This window comes from Magnolia sinica, chromosome 11 (genome assembly GCF_029962835.1).
Source record: "Magnolia sinica isolate HGM2019 chromosome 11, MsV1, whole genome shotgun sequence".
Lineage (NCBI taxonomy): Eukaryota > Viridiplantae > Streptophyta > Magnoliopsida > Magnoliales > Magnoliaceae > Magnolia > Magnolia sinica.
In genome coordinates, this window is record NC_080583.1 from 3,215,354 (window position 1) to 3,234,318 (window position 18,965).

The window sequence follows — 18,965 nt, forward strand, 5'->3', positions numbered from 1 at the left end:
TTTTAGTTTATTTTTTCTTTATTAGTGTAAGGAGATGTATTAAACGATTATCAATAATTCATTAATCAATTTTGGATTTATTATAATTTATTTTTATTTTCTACTTTCTTTCCTCATGGATTCGAAAAGTCTCTGTGAGGAGTCCAGAGAAGTTCCGTGGATTCGGAATAGTTATCCTCTTGAGGATGACGCTGCTCGACCTCACGTCCTTCCTTGAGTCATGAGACATGTACCATGGACCAAAAATAACAATGACCCAACTCTTGTAAGCAAGTAAATAAAAGATTAAGTGATGGAAAACTAACTGACCAGATTTTGTGTACCAATTCATGATGGTCCCTTATAACTGAAAAGAGAGGAATACTGACCTGAATTTTACGATTCTTGAGTAAAGAATGATCAAAAGCCGGTTGCTTATAAACGTCCACGCAGTCGAGGATATCACCGTATTCTGTCTGTACGAACCTTAAAATCTCTGTTAGTATTCTAAAACATTCTATCTAATCATAATTATAACATGCTGATGATGATGATGATGATTGATAAAGCTTTTCATTGTTTGTGTTAGTGAATAAAAGAAGTGGGCTGACATGGACGCAGGATCATGGACACAGCTGAGATTAACGGAGGAGTTTTCCATGCTTGGCCCAGGTGCTGTCAGACCGGTTAAAGTAATTCTGACATAATTTTAGAGAAAGTAAATATTTAACATGGTATTAGAAAATAAAGTCATGTGTTCGAATCTCAAGAGGAAAAGAGTCAAATATGCCTTGAGTCAATTATTTAACATGGCTACTATTGTTGATTTAGCATACCTTAAAATAAAGTCATCCAATTACCTCTCCATTAGATCTCCCAAGAAGTCAAGTGGACCCCACTATGCTCAAACACATGATATGATTACCATGCAGCTCTAACATACGTGATCATTCCCATTTCATTAAATTGCTAATAGGTTCTTAAAGAAAAATACAACACAACCATCCCACATCATGACCCCCAAAACTTCCATTGATCAAATGGCTAGGAATGTGTTTGATGCAGGAATTATTCGGTCCACTAGCCATCCACCCCCATGACAACCAGATGAAGGATCTGGATCACCGAAAATTAGACCCTCTACATCAATGCATGCACTCCATTACATCTCAGCGGTTATTACAAGTCTTACCATAATGCTCGTTGCAGCAGGCTTGTTGAAAATCTTGAGTTGTCTCTTAATCTTCAAGTATTCTTCTTTAGAAAATTTTCTTGCATTGCTACCAAACTAATATCAGAATTCTACTACTACATGTAATTGCACTGGCATTGAAGGCACGTAGATGTAAACTTCTAAGAGTAGGAGAACACTACAAAACTATAGGTTGAAACCCTTTCTCCTCTATTTGTAATGGGTTGAAGGCATATCTATTTATAAAGACGGGAGCCTTACTTCTATTATTATGAATTATGAATAAGGGATTGCCAAAAAACTTTTTTTTTTTTTTTTTTTTTTGGTTTTATCAAAAAGGTGGGAATTGGGATCTCAACTTTACCTGGGTCCCACAGATTAGAACCATTCATTCATCAGGGGCAAAAAATCGAAGTGACCCAACAATCCAACCCATACTTCTTTTAGATGGTTGGGATTTTCTGATCACTGTGATTTTTGACTGTGGTCCACTTAAGAGCCTTGTGGTGGATGAAGAGTTGAGATCATCGTACACAGATGCCATTATGAGAAAGATGTTGATTATTATTTCTAAGGTTGTTACATTGATTTTTTACTTTGTATGGTTTTATTTTCCCCAAGTTTTAGAGTGTTGATTTTGAGTGGATTCATTTTTAAATAGAAATGCATTACTGCTTTCAGAGAATTAAGTTATAGTAACACCCGGAGTTTTTAAGAGCGTAGATTTTAAGGATATAACGTTGATTTGGTATTTTGTATGGATTTTTTAAAGTGAAGCTGAATTTTTTAAGAGTGTAGATTTAATCCATTTTTCCAGCTGCTTATTTCAAGGCATGAGACTAAAAATGAGACAGATTGAAATCTAAGGTGGACTACACCACAGGAAAATAGTGATTGAACACCCACCGTTAAAAACTTCTAGGCCACTGTAATATTTATTTGCCATCACCTGTTGATTAGGTCACAAAGACCCGGATAAATGGATAACACAAAATATTAGCTTGACCCAAAACTTTTGTAGCCTCCCAAGAATTATTTAAGGGTAGGCGTTAAATCACCATTGTTTACTATGGTGTGGTCCACCTGAGATTTGGATCTGTCATGCCCTAAATAATGATCCAAAATGGATGGACAGGTCGAAAAACAGCATACATCATTGTGGGGCCACATAATACCGTCCAATAGCTACGTGATGTTTGGCTGTGTTGGTAGGTAAATGTCCTATAAGTTAATAGTGCTTCTGTCATAGCCAAGGTTTCTCCTTGGCAGAGAGATGTAGGATCCACTATGCCAGAGACGGACAGGAACTCTCTGTCAGATAGCGTTATTATCCAAGCTTTGAAGATGGAAAGAAATTTTACGCCTTCCACCGGCAAATCTCTCATAGTCAGATGGATAAAATGATAGAGAGAAATTGAATATTGATGGCTGGTCGAAAGGAAATTTAGGCCAAGGCAGAGGAAGAGTTTGTAGAGACCACTCAGGAAAGGTTATCTTTGCATTTCACAAATACTACGGGATTACTTCGAACACGATAGGGGACGCTTAAGCTATGTGAAATGGGATAGACTACTGCTATTCCCTGGGTCTTGTCAATATCATAGTTGAATCTTATTCCAAGCTCAATTGTGCATGCGGCTAGGTAAGTTACAGCAACACCTGGAGTTTTTTAGGGCGTGGATTTTAAGTATCTAATGTTGATTTGGTCTTTTGTATGGGTTTTTTTAAAAGTGAACCGGGATTTTTTTAGAGTGCAGATTTTGAGTGGATTTTATTCCTAAAGAGAAATGGAAGCGGATTGCCTGTGACTGTGTGGGGCCCACAGAGATGTTTGTGACAAATCCACTCCATTCATCTGTTTTTCAAGACTACAATAGGACAGGATTCTAAAATCAGGTAGATCCAAAACTCATGTGGGAAATACCACAGGATTGAACGCCTGGGGTGACAGAAGTGTATTAGGATGATATTTGTGCCAACAGTTTATCTGAGTGGTAATAACCCTATGAACGGTTTGGATGGCATATAAATATCATGTTCAGCTCCAGGAAGGAACGATGGGCGTTTCTTTTCCCACTGTTTTTTTTTGTGTGTGTGGCCCACCTGAGTTTTGGATATATCTAATTTTTATACTTATATCCTACTATGGTCTTTTGAAAACAGATGGACGGAATGAATTTGTCACGGACATCTCTGTGGACCCCACACAGCCCCGGGCACAGGTATATCTATGTGTCCGGGGTCACAGGCAATCCGCTTTTAAGAGAAATGCTCCAGTCCTCTTAGAGCAAATAGTTACAGTGCTTCTAGTTGCACCGGTTTACTTGGACCGTCCATCGATTTAAAGGCCATTGATCAAACGGTTAATATTCGTTGTATCATTGTAATATTGCATACCAGCATATGAAACGTGCTTTGGACCTAATGAGCAGTCTGGTTGAATGGATTGGATTTGTCTAAGTGTCCACATGCAACTGGGAGCACTATAACTTATGAATGTCCCCACATGCATGTAAACCATCCACAAGCCACCCCATGAGCTGATGTGGAACACGTGTTCCAGATCCAAGCTGTCAAACGGGTGGGTCCCACTGTGTAGATGCCCCTGCCCAGAAATCAGGCAGTCAACTCATCAAACAGGTCATGTTGTGTTCCTTGGGCCCCATCAATTTCCGGTGGGCCTGTGTTTTACTGGGCCCGTCGAAGAGCAACCCAACTTCATATGTATATATGTTCAGGGACGGCAGTGGGCTGGCCTGTGAGCTTTTGGGCTGGATTGTATGTGGGCCGGTTTGGGCAGGTCTTTTAGGCCCATGGAACAGTTAGGCTTTAGGTACAAAAACTCCATTGTATGTACATTAAAGAGGGAATTCAAATATGAACTCTGCCTACTTTCAATTGAAATGAACATGTGAAATAGAGGCATAGGCCCATGCAGACCCAGCCCATTAATAGCTTGGGCTAGCTTATAGGATCTTGGGCTAAGATTGGGCAACATGAAGCCTAGACAGATCCAGACCGTTGACAGCTCTAGTTATATCCCATGGATTTATTGTTCCAATCTTAAATTAGGCAGCTCGTGTCTTGAATGCATATATACCTTTTAAACCTCCAAGGGGCTTCTTTTTTTTTTTGTGCAAGTGTGGCCCACTTGATCAACGGATGGACTATATTTTATCAATTTTCAAGTCAGGCTGGGTTGGGCTTGACCCCAACCATTTGTTTCTGGGCTCAGGCATTGGGGTTTGAGTGTCAGGTCATGCCTAGCTTATCTTGGCCTAACCCAAACCAGCCCATTGCAACCCAAATCCATTTCATGGACCGCTTGTGTTTCTCACTAGTGTGCCATTTTGGCTTATCTGTGTCAGATGGGTTCTTTGCATGGCTGTTCTAATTTAAGAAAATCTGGTTTTTCTGTCTAAAAAATAAGTTAAGGTGCTTGCAAAAGCATGTAGATTCATTCCACCTTACCATGTAATAGAAAAATGAAATATTGATTGGACGACCATGTTACTTTATGAAGTAATAAAACATTTAATAAATTCCTATAATTTTATTAATTCCTTTATTAAAAAAAAAAAAAAAAAAAACCAGATAAAAATCCACCACACATCACAACTCTAGCATCCACCTGGCCCACCAAAATAGATATTCCTACCCCAAACCCCACCTAAGTAATTACCACCATCAATCACCTTGTAGCATTGAGGTATATCTTCAAATAGGGTGACTTTGTTGGGAATGTCTCTAAGGGTGTTTTCATTGTCCACAAACCTCAATAACCTCATATAACAAGCCTTTCTCAGCCCTTCATCAGGAAAATGGCCACTGCCCATTTCAGGACTCCTGCTACCTGGAGGTGTATACACCTCACCACCCCATGCAAGTGCAGCTGCACTGTCAGCTAAGCTTGTGAAGATGGACTTTGGCCAGTAGCCTACTTGAACGTTGTTGTTTCCGTATGCCAGCCACCAATTACCTGTACTTGCGTCCTGTAGTAGAAGTAGCTAGATTTCAGCTGGGCCCCCCTATAAGGACGGGCAACAGGTGCCCATTCATCAGGTGAGGCCCACTATCTGCATCCCCTCACACAAAAGTCAGGTCAGACCACGATGCAAAAGTTACAGACGGGCAGCACCAAAGGTAACAAGACATTGGTGAGGGTGGTGCCTTTAAGACTCTAGGTGGGCCAAATGCAATCACCGGTTTAAATTTGGCCATTGGATTATTCAGATTAAGTGATTTAATGAGCCCCACTACAATTGTGATAATTACAAAAAGTACCAAGGTAAGACACTTAAATTGTGGTCCCTATTCATACTTATTAAGCTGGATATTAAAACTTCGGTGTGAAGATCTTGTAGGAGAGAAGTGTGATGAGTAAACTTCTCTGACCCTATCTCCTATATATACATATCTTGATTCCCTCGCCAGGTAAGAGAGAAAACCCTAAGTTTCATTGAAGGTTCTCTTAAACGTATAAACAGTGGTAGACTAAAATCCTTTCTCCACAAATCGTGGATCAGAAATGTTTTTTCAATTGAATATGCTTTGAAATTTTGAGTATAGAATCTCCATTATTAATTCATAAACAATGAGTCAATTCCACCCTGTATGTATAGAAACATCCAAATGAAGAGTGCATGGTCCACTATGTTCTTTATATGTCATCTAACCCATTCATCAGGTGTGAACCCCTGGGATGAAGAAACAGATCGAAACTACGGCCGTTCCAGAATTAGGTCAGCCACAACAAGTAAATGTATAGATTTCGTGTGTGGTTGTACATTCCTCCCTATGGTGTGTCCCACCTGAGTTTTGGATTGGCATAATTCATAATATATACGGTGAATATAAGGAAGCACACCAGATTCACGGTTTAGATTCCACATAAGCATCTTGCGTGTCCCCACACAGCTCAAGTATATGGTAGTAACCATACTGGGCCTCCATTTGATTATTAATAGGGCCTGAAAATTCTAGGTCCAGCCCAAACATGACCCAAAATGATGTGAGCCAGAAAATGAGTTGCTTTCCCAGCTCAGCCACAGCCCTTAATTATATTAGGGCAGATAAATGGGCCGGAGTCGGGCCTGGCTAAGGACTGTCCAATCCCAAACGGTAAAGGAAAAAATAAAATAAAATAATCCCAGCTTGAGCATAGCCCATAATTAATACACATGGCTTGAGCCTGATCATCAACCCACTTTTTTTCACGATCTGGGCCGTTCATCAGGTCAACAAAAACGCCCTTGGTGCCCTAAACGGGCCGGATTGAGCTAGAACAACAGGCTCTTAGACATAACCCACCCGATTAATAGACGAGCTCGAATTTTAGTCTGGGCCTAGGTAATGGGCCTAATATTTCAGTCCAAGTACACCTGAAGTGGGCCAGCCCAGCCCATTGACTGATAGGAAAGAAAGATGAGAGGTACCTTGAATACTAGAAGTGGCACTTCCATCTGAGCTCCGTTGTAGGTAGAAGTTGGTTGTATGATAGCACCAACGGCTACGTCTCTGCTAACTAGTACGAAACCAGGGCACAGTATATTGTAGCAGCCTGTTTTCTGGTATCCATCTGCCTGTTATTAGAAGTGTACATCCATGTCAGCGAAGTGTTTTATTAATAGAAGAGAATGAAGATCTGAACCGTCCAAATCGAGGGACACGGTATAGATGGGTCAGAGGCTAAAATAAAATTGACAGGACAGCTCCAACATAAATCGATCAAGTCTTCCATTTCAACGCTAGACTTGACAGACACCAATCTGATGGTTGAGATCATCTTTTGTACCTGTTCTTTCTTGGTTCATATAGGCCCCATGATTTGGACGGTTTTGCATGGACACGGTTTGCCTGATGACCCCAACTTCAGCCAACTAGTTAGTGTCAAGCCCTGTGGGCTCCACTATGATGTATCTGTTTTATCCACGCCGTCCATCCATTTTCCAGCTCATTTTTATGGCATGATACCAAAATCGAAGCATACCCAAAGCTCAACTGGACCACACCACAGAAAACAGTGGAGATTGAATGCTTACCGTTGAAAATTTCCCTGAGACCACAGGAGCTTTGGATCAAGCTGATATTTTCATCCAGGTCCGTGTGATATGAACAAGTTGAAGGACCTTAGGATGATTTCAACAGTGAAGGTCATTATCCCTACTGTGTTGTGTAGTGTGGTCCACTTGAGCTTTAGATCTAATTCAATTTTGGGATAATACCCTAAAATGAGCTGGCAAAATGGATGGACGGCGTAGATAAAACACATACATCATAGAGGGGCCATAGATCTTTGCCAAAGCTAGCTAGTTGATGTTGGGGTCACCAACCAAACGGCTTGCATTGGGTACGTGTATGCCACGAATGAAGTGGTTGCATGCATGCATATGGATAGCCATACTCTGCATGCGTATCAAATTAAAAAGTAACTCCACCGTTTAATCGAGACGCGTAGGCACGAATTTTTTTTCTATGGCCACTTCAAGAGGCGACCCATTAATTGGACGGTACCGATCATCTGATCAACGGTTTGCAGATAAGAGGAGTGTGAAGCTTACTGTCCAGTAAATAAACAACCGAGGAAACGCGTCGCCGAAGAGACTTGGATCTTCCTGAGGAAATTAGAGAGGCTCGGAGATAACGAACTAGAAAAGCAATGATCACGGACAAATCGTTGGACGGTTAATTATCGTCCACCTTCTGCAACGTTCAAATATGATTTAAAAATATGGAATCTGAGCCATCAAAAAGGTGAACCCCACCATGAAGATTCCGTAGTACTAAAAACAAACTGATCCACTCATCAGGTTAAACACACATTTAAGGTTTGAATCGGACCGTCAGTCTTCCATCGTTTGTATCATTTAGCCCATCTTATAGATTGTATTGATTTTTGTGCCCAATGATGTATATGGTGGGGTCCACCTTTTGGACAGCTTAAGTGTAATCTCCACGGCACGTTGGGATGCATGCGGAAGGTACTGGTGAGATGCGTCTCGTAATAAAATGCGCAATCATCATCTAAATCAGTTAGCAAGAGCATTCTCTCTCTCTCCTTTGCCACACATGGCACACGTGTATGATATCAGTACAACTCATCCATTGGGACTTCAGTCGTGGTACCGTACCACGAAATCGCAACAGTTGGGATGATCGTAGCCCTTTAATGGATAACTTTTGCCGATTGAATACAAACCATTGGTTGGACTTTTTTGTCCATTTCTAATCAACAAAAATCATGAAATCAGTGGCTAAGGTCATCGGAACAGCTAAGTTTAAAGGTGCAGCCCATAGATGGTGGGGTTCCAGCAGAAGATTCGTCTCGGTACCATACATATGTGGGAGTGGATTAGGTACAGCCCTTACCTTGGGCCCCAACTTGATGTAATATCCAAGCTGTCCACCAGTTTTACCAAATAATTTTAGTGCATGAATAGAAAAATGAAGGTGATTCAAATCTCAGGTGGACCACATAATAAGAAACAGTGGTGATTGACCATTAAAACTTTATTGTGAGCCACAAAGGTTGTGGATCGAGCTAATATTTTCTGTTGTCCCTTCATCGATGTATTTATGACCTTATCCACAGGTTGGATGGCAAATAAACATTTTGCTACGCTCTAGAAATTTTTTAATGGTGGAACGTTCAACCACCACAGTTTCTTATATTATGGTTCACTTTTTATTTGGATCCACTTCATTTTTGCCTCCTGAACTAAAGTGATCTGGAAAAACAAATGTACGGCGTGGATATACAATACATACATCAAAGTGCGCCCACAGTAAGGACCGCACCATTATTTTAGTCAGTAAATCAGAAAATAAATTCCAATCCATTCGAAATACTTTTGAAAAAGATAAAAGCTATTAATCACTATTTTGATCATCCAAGACAAAATAATAATAATAATAATAATCCAATTTATAAGAAAAGCCTCCCCAGAACCCTGACACATCAACAAGGTAGTCTCAATGGGCCGGATCAGAACATAGAAAACTCAAATTTTTCAATGGGTAATGTCAGGGTTATCAATGGGTTGGACTTGGGCTGTCTTAGAGCCCATTGACCTGTCTTGAACCCATTTTCATTAATGGGACACAATTCAGACCTAAACCCAATTCATTATAATTACAAATGTCCTGAGCCTAAGGCCCACTACCTACCACAATCTGGGTTGTACATTAGGTGTGCCCATCATGCATGATATATGATTCAGACCCGTACCAGAATCATGTATTTGGAAGGTTTGTAAATAAATTAGGGTACATTTGGTTGGAAAAAATAACATGATATTTCATAAATAATGGGTCTAACTTGGTGCAAAATATCCTGAAAGTTCATGATATCTAGTGCAACCAAACAGGCCACATATATATATACATATATATATATATATATCTATATATATATATATATATATATATATATATATATATGTGTGTGTGTGTGTGTGTGTGTGTGTGTGTGTGTGTGTGTGTGTGGAAATGGTCCTATGCCGTCGAGCTCATGGGAACTTCCCATGAGGTCGAGCTGTGTGGGCCCCACCATGATGCATGATGCGTGTCAAACATCTACCCCATCAGTCCGATGCACCAATCCATGTTGGGCTTTGGGCTTAAAAATCAAGTCAATCCATGACTTTAGTGGGCCGCACCACATGTAAAAGTTGAGAGAGGTTACCATCCCATTAAAACATCCATAATCATTTGTTGGGCTCATTAAGATGTGGTTTACAAATCCAGCCCATCCATTATGTGTATCCCACTTAGATGAGGGGTCAGACCAAGTTTCAGATGCATCCAAATTTCAAGTGGGCCCCCACCAAGTGTTTTTATATATTTTAGGCATGCCTTCGCGTGATTTTAAATTTTATGGCCCACATGAGTTCCGTAGATAGTTGATTATTGGGATATCCCATAATTTAAAGCGGACCCATCAAATGCATCGGCATTGATGTTCGACACACATGGGAACTTCCCATGAGGTCGAGCTGTGTGGGCCCCACCGTGATGTGTGTGAACATCAACACCTTGCATTTGATGGGTCCCCTTTAAATTATGGGATATCCTAATAATCAGTCGTACACTGAACTCAGGTGAGCCATACTATCTAAAATCATGTGAAGACATACCTAAAACATATAAAAGCACTTAGTGGGGCCCACCTCAAATTTGGATGCATCTGAAACTTGGTTTGACCCCTCATCCAAGTGGGATACACATAATGGAAGGGCTGGATTTGTGAACGAAATCTCAATGGGCCCAAAAAATGAGTATGAATGTTTTAATGGGAGAATAACCCCTCTCAACTTTTGTATGGAGTGGCCCACAAAAGTAATGGATTGACTTGATTTTTAAGCCTGAGGCCCACCATGGATTACTGCATTTGAATGATACACGCATCACGGATAGCTTGACCTTATGGAAAGTTCCCATGAGCTCGACCGTATAGAACTCTGTGTGTGTGTGTGTGGGGCTGCTCATGAGTCAAGCTAGCTCGAAAAACTCACTCAACTCAGCTCGAGTCAGCTCGGAGTGACTCAGCTTGAATGGCCAATTCAAGCCGAGTCAAGCTAATTAGTTGAAGCTCGAGTTGAGTTCGAGCCGAGTTCGATCATGGGGCATTTCAATTCGACTCGACTCAGCTCGATTAATAAATATATTATATATTATATTATATTATATTATATTTTATATATATATATATATAAGATTTAACTTTTTTTTTTAAAAAAAAAAAAAAAGAAGGAAGAAAATAAACCCCAAAATCTCTACCCGACCGCACACACCCCCTTTCCCATTCTCTTTCCCTTTCTTCTCTTTCTCTACCCACAGTCAACCGCACGCCTGCCCGGACCACCAACACCAGTTTTCATTTCAGCTCTACAATAGTATGATTTCAATCTCTTGAGATCTACTTATTGGGTGGGAAACCAAAGAAATCCGATATGAGTTCTTCTCAAATTTGTTAGAGCTTCAAGGAAATCCAATGATCAGATTGGCTAGAGCTCTTTACTTGGATTTCTTATTTGTATTCTGCTCTGTTTCTTTTTTAGTACTTGGATTTCTACTAGTAGAAGAAGATCAAGAACAGATCGGTTCTTACAGGTTTCTTCATCCGATTCGAAGTTTTGTTTAATTTTTTCATCAGGTTTTGTTTTGATTCTCTTAAGATTTTTGAATTTTTCATCAATGGAGGAGGATCAAGAACAGAATCAATTACTCTCTCACCCAACAAGCTTGAGCTCGACTCGAGGTAAACTTGACTCAACTCGAACCACTAGCTTGACTCGAACTCGACTCGACAGTTTTGGCAAACAAGTCAAGCTTCAATGTTGAGCTCGAGGCTGATCTCGAGCTCAAGCTCGAACTCGAGTACAGCAGGGACAAGCCGAGTCGAACTTGGCCCACCTCGACTCGACTCCGTTGGATGTATGTGTATGTGTGAGAGTAGGAGAATGGTACTACATACGATATAGCTTTTCAAAAAAAAAAAAAATAAATAAAATCTAATTGGATAAATTACAATTTCATCTTTCTCATATAGCGTAGATATGGTGACTTACACTCCATCCAGCCTCTATTGTATTGAGCTGATCCTGTGGGCCATTGAGAACCCATAACTGGGCCAAGCTGAATTGCCTTTGATCTGGAATCATTGGGCCCCACAAATTCATACTCACTCCAGTCCCATACACTTGACCTTCAGATGTTGCAAGAGCATACTTACAAAAATAAGACAATATTAGTATAATATACATACACCTTATTTTATTTAATTTTCTTCTAAAGAGAAATGAGCCAGTGCTCTCACGGCACTGTAATGTATAGCGCTCCTAGCAGCTTGGTGCCATTAGGACATTCCATCAGATCGATCCATGCCGTCTATTAGGTTTAGCATACATTTTGTGGGCATCAACATAAAAATCACAGTCATCAGATGACCTGATCTATCAATGAGATAGACTTCTCTTTTTTATGGCCATCCATTTTCCAAGGCATTGTAGGTTTGGCCTATTTTTCCATGAATGGTGTTAACCATCCTTTTTATTGGGCTATTATTTGGGTGGTTAGAATTGTCCTTCTAATGTAGCTCTAAATGGTGGTCCATGAAATATATATATTATAAACCTAATGAACGGCACAGATCGATCAGATGAACCATCCAAGTGTCCCAATCAAACGAAGAGCATTAATTGAAAATGCCACCTCTTGGATCCTGATCAATGGCTCAGATCAAGCAAGCGACCCACCACTTGTCTGCATAAATGCCTTTAAGAGGAAAATACAATAACAGACCAAAATAGAGTAACTAAAAGATACTTACATGATGACCAACCACCTGGGTGTGGAGATGGGACACATTTTTTCTACCAAAATCAGATAGAGATTTAGCTCTCAATAGATCTTGCATTTTCGTCCGTCGAATAGGTACTGTCCCAAGTGGGCACCCGCCATCCTTGAGCCCAATCTCGATATTCGCATTTGAATGTTCTTGATTTTCCATCCCTTTTGGATAGGAAGTGGGATTCATCTGCATAGTATTAGTATGTTACAGTTTTCAAATGTTACAAAATGATTATGGAAATATCATGACATATATATTTACTATAAATGGCATGATTTCATTAACACCGTAGTTAACACCCACGATGTGTTTATTGAATCAAAACCGTACATCTGGTGGGAATCCTTATGTTCACTGTTCATACCAATAATCATCATGATCTAAAACTCAGATGGGACACAACACAGGAAATTTGCAATCACACCTAAAACCTATATATTCACTTGTTGTGGCCCACCTGAGCTTTGGAATGGCTTTTGTTTCCTTTATCCTTTCTTCCTGAACGGGTTGGATGACATATACACAATACGGTGATTCCATCTGGAAGTTTCTATGGTGGGCATCAGCCTCCACAATTACCCCCAATTGTTCCAATTGGTGTGGCCCACCTGTGAGATGTATCATGCAGGATTTTGGATGCAGACCGGCAGAGGGTGTGCATATACTACAGACTTAGGATGGCAACCAAAGATCTGGCGATCATTTGATCAAAAACCTGCAAAATGTATAATCTGGAGCGTCCATCCAGTGGACCTCAACTTGGATTGTCCATGTCTTGTTGGAAGTACCTTTATATGGAAATCCAAGCCAGATCAGTGGCCTCAATAAGGTATTGTTAAAAAGAGCAGATTGTTAGCATCACTCTGATATATGCAATTTATGCACTGTGGCCGTTTGGGAGAAGGTTGGACCAGATGGACGGTCCAGATCAATGCTTCAAATGGTCCAGGTGTCCAAATTTGATCGATTTGCATGCCAACTATAGAAACATTCGGAATGTCCAATTCACGACATTCTTAGAGCACGGTCGATCATGATGGAAGCCACAAGCTCAATGGCCTGGATCACCAAAGCATGGGTCCCTTAGGCCTCTTATTATATCAATGGTGATGATGACCTCTGACCAGCTAAACCGAGGGGCTGAACTTTTGTGCATTAATATTATACAATGAGATCTAGTCCACATGGGAGGGATGAAATTCCCATCCTTCTATGGTGATCTGAACCGTTCATTTATCTTAAAATTCCATGAATGGGCCATGGACCAAAAATCACAATGACCCAACTCTCATAAGCTGACAAACAGATGTTGTGTACCAATTTTTAAATGGCTAGGATTGTCCAATCACTAATTTTTGCTGCATAGCCCATTCATGATAAAGTAAAAGAAAGAAACACTGACCTGGATTTTGTGATTCTTGAGTAATGGATGATCAAAAGCTGGTTGTTTATACATGTCCACACAATCAAAGATATCTCCATATTCAGTCTGTAAAAAGCTTTAAACCATCATTATTCTAGAACATTCTAATAATATCAATGATGCAGCATTATGATTATTATGATGATGATGATGGTGATAGTGATGGTGATGATAATGGTTTTAAAATGTCAAAGCTTACACATGGCCCACCAACTTTCCAATGATTCAGAGTACCATTCATGTGTTGGGCCCAACTAGATGTATGATTCTGCAAAGATATCTCTAATTGAAAATTCCCACTAAAAAAGTTGAATAAGGGGTGATAATCATGTTATGTCCCAATGTATGGCAATCACCATATCTCGAGGACCCATAGTAATGTGGGGCTGCTATCCAACCCATCCCCACAAGAAGTCAAGTGGACCCAGTACGAACTCTATAAGGTGGGCCTTATTGATCAATGGTTTGAATTGTCCGAGGAGTTGAATAATGTGATTGGGTGTACCAGGGAGCTCCACTAAGTTGTGATACATCCAATAATTCATGTAGGGGTGGAATGCTAGAACTATAACATGTTATTAAACTAGAGCTGGGATTACAATTTGTGTGGAGCCAGTAGAAAGAGGAGATATGATGGGTTTCACATTACTGTACCTCTTCATTATAAACCAGGGCTGGTCCCCGGTCCAACACCGTCTCAGAAGCAGCAATCCCATCAGGGCTTCTCTAAGGGTGTGTAAGGAGAGGAAGACTCTCCGGATCTAACATATAGCACCCACGACAATCCCATCAGAGCTTCTTTAAGGGTGTGTAAAGAGAGGAAAACTCCCCCATCCAACCTACAACAGTCATAGCGTACCTACCCCACTATAGGAAAACAATGGGAACGTTGGGATGGGTGGCCCCCACCATAGGAACTTTTAGATGGAATGTAGGGTCCACCATATCGTGTGATAAAGGACATCTTTTAAAACTCATGTGGACCATGCCACTTAATTACATAGGTTTTATGCATGATTGAAAATGGGTCCCTGTGGTAGGCCCCACCTACTCAAACACAAGGTGATTACCATGCATCTACAATTACATGATCATTTCCCTTTAATTAAATTGCTAATCAATATTCTTCAAGAAAAACACAACACTAGATGAATGATCTGGATCATTGAAAATTGGACCCCACTACACTGGTGCCCTTGATCACATGTTAGTAGATGTTAAGAGACTGACCTGAATGCTCTTTACAGCAGGTTTGTTGAGGAGCTTGAATTGTCTTCTCAATCCCAAGCATTCATCTTTAGATTGGATTCTTGCATTGCTATGTAGAATAGAGATTGCTACCAAAACTAATATCAGAATATTCATCCAACCACAAGTAATTTCAATGGCCATGGAAGGTATCTAGATGGACACTCAAAGAGAAGTAGGAGAACACTACAAAACAATAGGTGGGACCCTTCTTCTCTTTTCTTTCTAATGGTTGGAGGTAGATGTATTTATAAAGATGCGAGCTTTATTTGTATTATTATGAATGAGGAGACATCAACTTCATCTGGTTCCAGCTGATTAGAACCGTTCATTCTTTTTTTGGGATGAAGATGAATTGATCATGGGATGAAAAATTGCAGTGGACCAAGAATCCAGGACATGCTTATTTTACATGGTTGGCATTTTCTGATAAGCATGATTTTGGGCCTGCGGTCCACTTATGGATCTTTTAGTGGATGAACTATTCAGATCAGCATACACACGTGTCATTATGAGAAAGATGTTGATGGTTATTTCTAAGGATCTAAGATTGATTTGGTACTTCGTATGGTTTCTTATTTTCCTTGTTTGGCATCGGATGTCATGGAGTTTTTAAGAGTGGGAGTGGATTAGGTGTTACCCTTACCATGGGGCCCATCTTGATGATGTGCTGTATATCCACTCCGTCCATCCGTCTCTACAGCCCATTTTAGGATATAATCTTAAAAAATAAGCAGATTAAAATCTCAAGTGGACCACACCACAGGAAACAGTGTTGTTTGAATGCCTCACCATTAAAAATTTCAAAGGGCGCATCGTAGAGTTTTTGTAATGTTTATTTTCCATCCAAGCTGTTTATAATGCCAATATGACCTGGATGAAGTGGAAATACAAATATCATATTGATCTATAACTTTGGTGGCCCACAAGAAGGTTTTTAATGGTCGTTTTTCACTGTTTCTAGTTTTATTGTCTACCTGACAGTTGAATCTTCTTAAGGTTTGAGATAACATTCTAAAATGATATGAAACAATAGATGGACAGTGTGGATATACAAAAAATACATCACGGTGGGTCCCACACGGTTAGGGTAAGCTAATCCACTCCCTTTAAGATGGTAGATTTAGAGTGGATTTCTTTTTAAAGGTAAATGCTCCAGTGCTTCCGTAGCACTAAGCTACAGTGATTGTAGATCAATTTGAATATCATGCAAAAATTGCACAGATCAGATGGTCCAATCCATCCCTGATTTGGGCTTTTCTTGATAGCCATCCTTTTTCTAATTCATGGATTGGATGGTTGGGATTTCGTAATGAATATGATTCTTTAGAATCGCAAGCAAGCCATGGTGGCCCCTAACAAATAGATGGATTAAATTGTTGAGCAGATACATATTTTGTAATTTTTCCTGACCGTTCATTCTAAAGGCCATTGATCAAACGGCTAATATTCGTCAGGCCATTGGGATCTGCCGCCGCGTGTACGGTGGTTGTGCGAATGCGCCAAATCAAAAGCGCTAATGTGTCAGACATGTAAGAGATCCATACCGTTCATCGTGTTTGGTTCGTCGTTAACATGACCTGTCCCGAAAACCAGGCCTCTCTACCCATCATCTGGGCCACAACGTTGAATTAGGTGGTTTGGTTATTTTCTTCTAACCGTCTATTTTCTCATATAAGCATGACCCACTTATTATTGAGTGGACCGGATTGATTTTCAGGACAAGGGATGTTCATGGTGGGCCCGCTTGATGAATGACCTGGATCTTACACACTGACATATGCTGTAATGGCACGTGTAGGAAGAGTACGACCATCCGTGCCAGCAGCTTCAGCGTTCATAGAAATTCGAGATCAGTTGTAGTACACGTCGAGTACAGGGCGCGGATTGGGTACTACCCACCAGAACCTCGCTAGAGACAGACGGTCCTGTCGGGGGCTATGTAGGGCCCACCCTAATGTTTATGTTCACTTCTATCCACACCGTCCATCTATTTTGAAAAATTATTTTAGTGGAGGACCTAGAATAGGATGGTGATCGAAGGTCAAGTGAACTACACCACAGGAAGCAATGGGATTAAAAGCTTACCGGTGAAAACTTATCGGGGATCACAGAAGTTTTATATCAAGCTGATATTTACGTTTTCCGTTCACAGAGTTTTAGATCAAGCTGATATTTACGTTTTCCGTTCACAAAGGTCTACGTGACCTGATGAACAGGTTGGATGGAAAATAAACATCTCGGTGGGCCCTCGGAAGTTTTCAACGGTAGAATCTCAATCCTCAATTCTTTATGTGGTGTGGTCCACTTGAGAATTCAATCTGCCTCATTTTGGGGTATTGCCCTGAAATGATCTATCAAAATGGATGGACCGCGTGGATAAGACATATACCTTACAGTGGGTTCCACAGATGTCCGTCTCTAGCCAGGTGCTGGGGGGGTCGCGGACTGCGTCCTACCCCTGCCCGGACATAACCGTCCGGGCAGCGCTCTGTGGGGCCCACCGTGATGTAAGTGTGTTATCGACTCTGTTCATTGTGTCTTATAGATCATTCTAACGTATGAGCCTAAAAATGAATCGGGTCCACACCAAAGGAAGCTGCAATGATAATGACAGCTACAGTTGAAAACTTTCTAAGCGCCACCATGATTATTTTTTACCATAGAACATATTCATAAGGTCATGTAGAGGTGAATGAAGTGAAAAAACAAATATCAGCTTGATCTGAAACTTCTCCTGCTTTCCAAAAGTTTTTAATGGTGGACATTCAATCCCAACTTTGTGGTCCACTTAAGCCTTGTACATGCCTCATGTTTTGGCTCATACCTTAGTATAATTAGATAAAAACGATAAACAGCATGGATAAAACACTTACATCACGGTGGGCCCTAAGAGCCTTGTCCGGACGAATTACTGTCTAGGCGGGAGTAGGACTAGGGGTGTACAGGAACCAGCTAGCTTGGTTAGCTCACTCGACTCGACTCGAAAAAAGCTCGATTCGACTCGGTTTAAAGCTGAGTTCGAGCCAAGTCGAGCTGATTTTTTTAGCTCAAAAATGAGTTCGAGCCGACTTCAAGCTAGCCCTAGCTCGACTCGACTCTGATCGAATCCAGCTCGAATTGAACTCGGATCGAACCAGTACGGTGACTTGGTTACTTTGCCATTGATGTTGCTCACCAACTGTTTGATAAAATGACTCAATGAAATGTAATTGGTTGCAAGGAAGGTATGTACATGAAACAAATACTATTTTTCTCTTTGTTATTCTTGATTTTTATGTTGCTTAAAAGGTGTTTGATAAAATACTTGTAGAACCATTGCTTCTGTTTGTAAAACAGTGGAATTTTAAAGTTGCAATTCAGGTGTTTGTAAAAATACCTCAATGGCAAACTTGGCTCGATCTTGGCTCGAACTTGACCCGAGCTGGCCCAAGCTGTTGACCCAACCGAGCCGACCTGGCCAGTCAGGCTCGAGGACTGAGCCGAGCTGAGTTCAAGCTGAGATCGGCCAGTGGTCGAGCTGAGTCCAGCTCCACTTGTTCACTCCATGTACACCCTTAGGTAGGGCGTCCGTCCTGGTGAGGGTGGTACCCAATCCGCGCCCCCTCAGCGATTTGTAAGATAACAGTGAACACGTGGATCAATCCTGACAAACCAATCAGTAGACTACTGAGAGCTATGCGTCATGTCCATTTTGTGGACGCGGATTGCCTCTGCCCCTGGACACAGGAAGTTCCCGTGGTCGGAAGCTATGTGGGCCCAGAGAGGTGTCC

The 18,965-nt window shown here is 40.8% G+C and overlaps 1 protein-coding gene across 3 annotated transcripts; it reads right to left on the reverse strand.

The window, feature by feature from the left end:
• Nucleotides 1–1,143: 1,143 nt before the first annotated feature.
• LOC131218240 (protein neprosin-like) lies at nt 1,144–15,754 on the reverse strand. Of its 3 annotated transcripts, none has more exons than XM_058212921.1 (7): nt 15,175–15,754; nt 13,924–14,010; nt 12,501–12,707; nt 11,740–11,898; nt 7,732–7,785; nt 6,607–6,753; nt 1,144–1,259 (listed from the first exon to the last, which is right to left on the reverse strand). In XM_058212921.1, exons 1-7 carry the CDS (start codon nt 15,334–15,336, stop codon nt 1,239–1,241), a joined length of 837 nt encoding a protein of 278 aa, XP_058068904.1. In that variant the 5' UTR covers nt 15,337–15,754; the 3' UTR covers nt 1,144–1,238. The 3 variants fall into 3 exon arrangements, with proteins under 3 accessions (XP_058068904.1, XP_058068900.1, XP_058068901.1); XM_058212917.1 differs by lacking the exon at nt 1,144–1,259 and adding an exon at nt 4,784–5,163; XM_058212918.1 differs by lacking the exons at nt 1,144–1,259; nt 7,732–7,785 and adding an exon at nt 4,784–5,163.
• Between the last annotated feature and the right edge of the window lie 3,211 nt (nt 15,755–18,965).

Excerpts from the sequence above, each read along its gene's own strand:
- LOC131218240 (XM_058212917.1), bottom strand. The coding sequence starts at position 15,336 with ATGGCCATTGAAATTACTTGTGGTTGGATGAATATTCTGATATTAGTT. Across the intron at positions 11,899-12,500 it reads CCCAGGTGGTTGGTCATCAT|TATGCTCTTGCAACATCTGA; the intron begins GTAAGTATCTTT and ends TATTTTTGTAAG. Across the intron at positions 6,754-7,731 it reads GGTTGTTTATTTACTGGACA|GCAGATGGATACCAGAAAAC; the intron begins GTAAGCTTCACA and ends TTCTAATAACAG.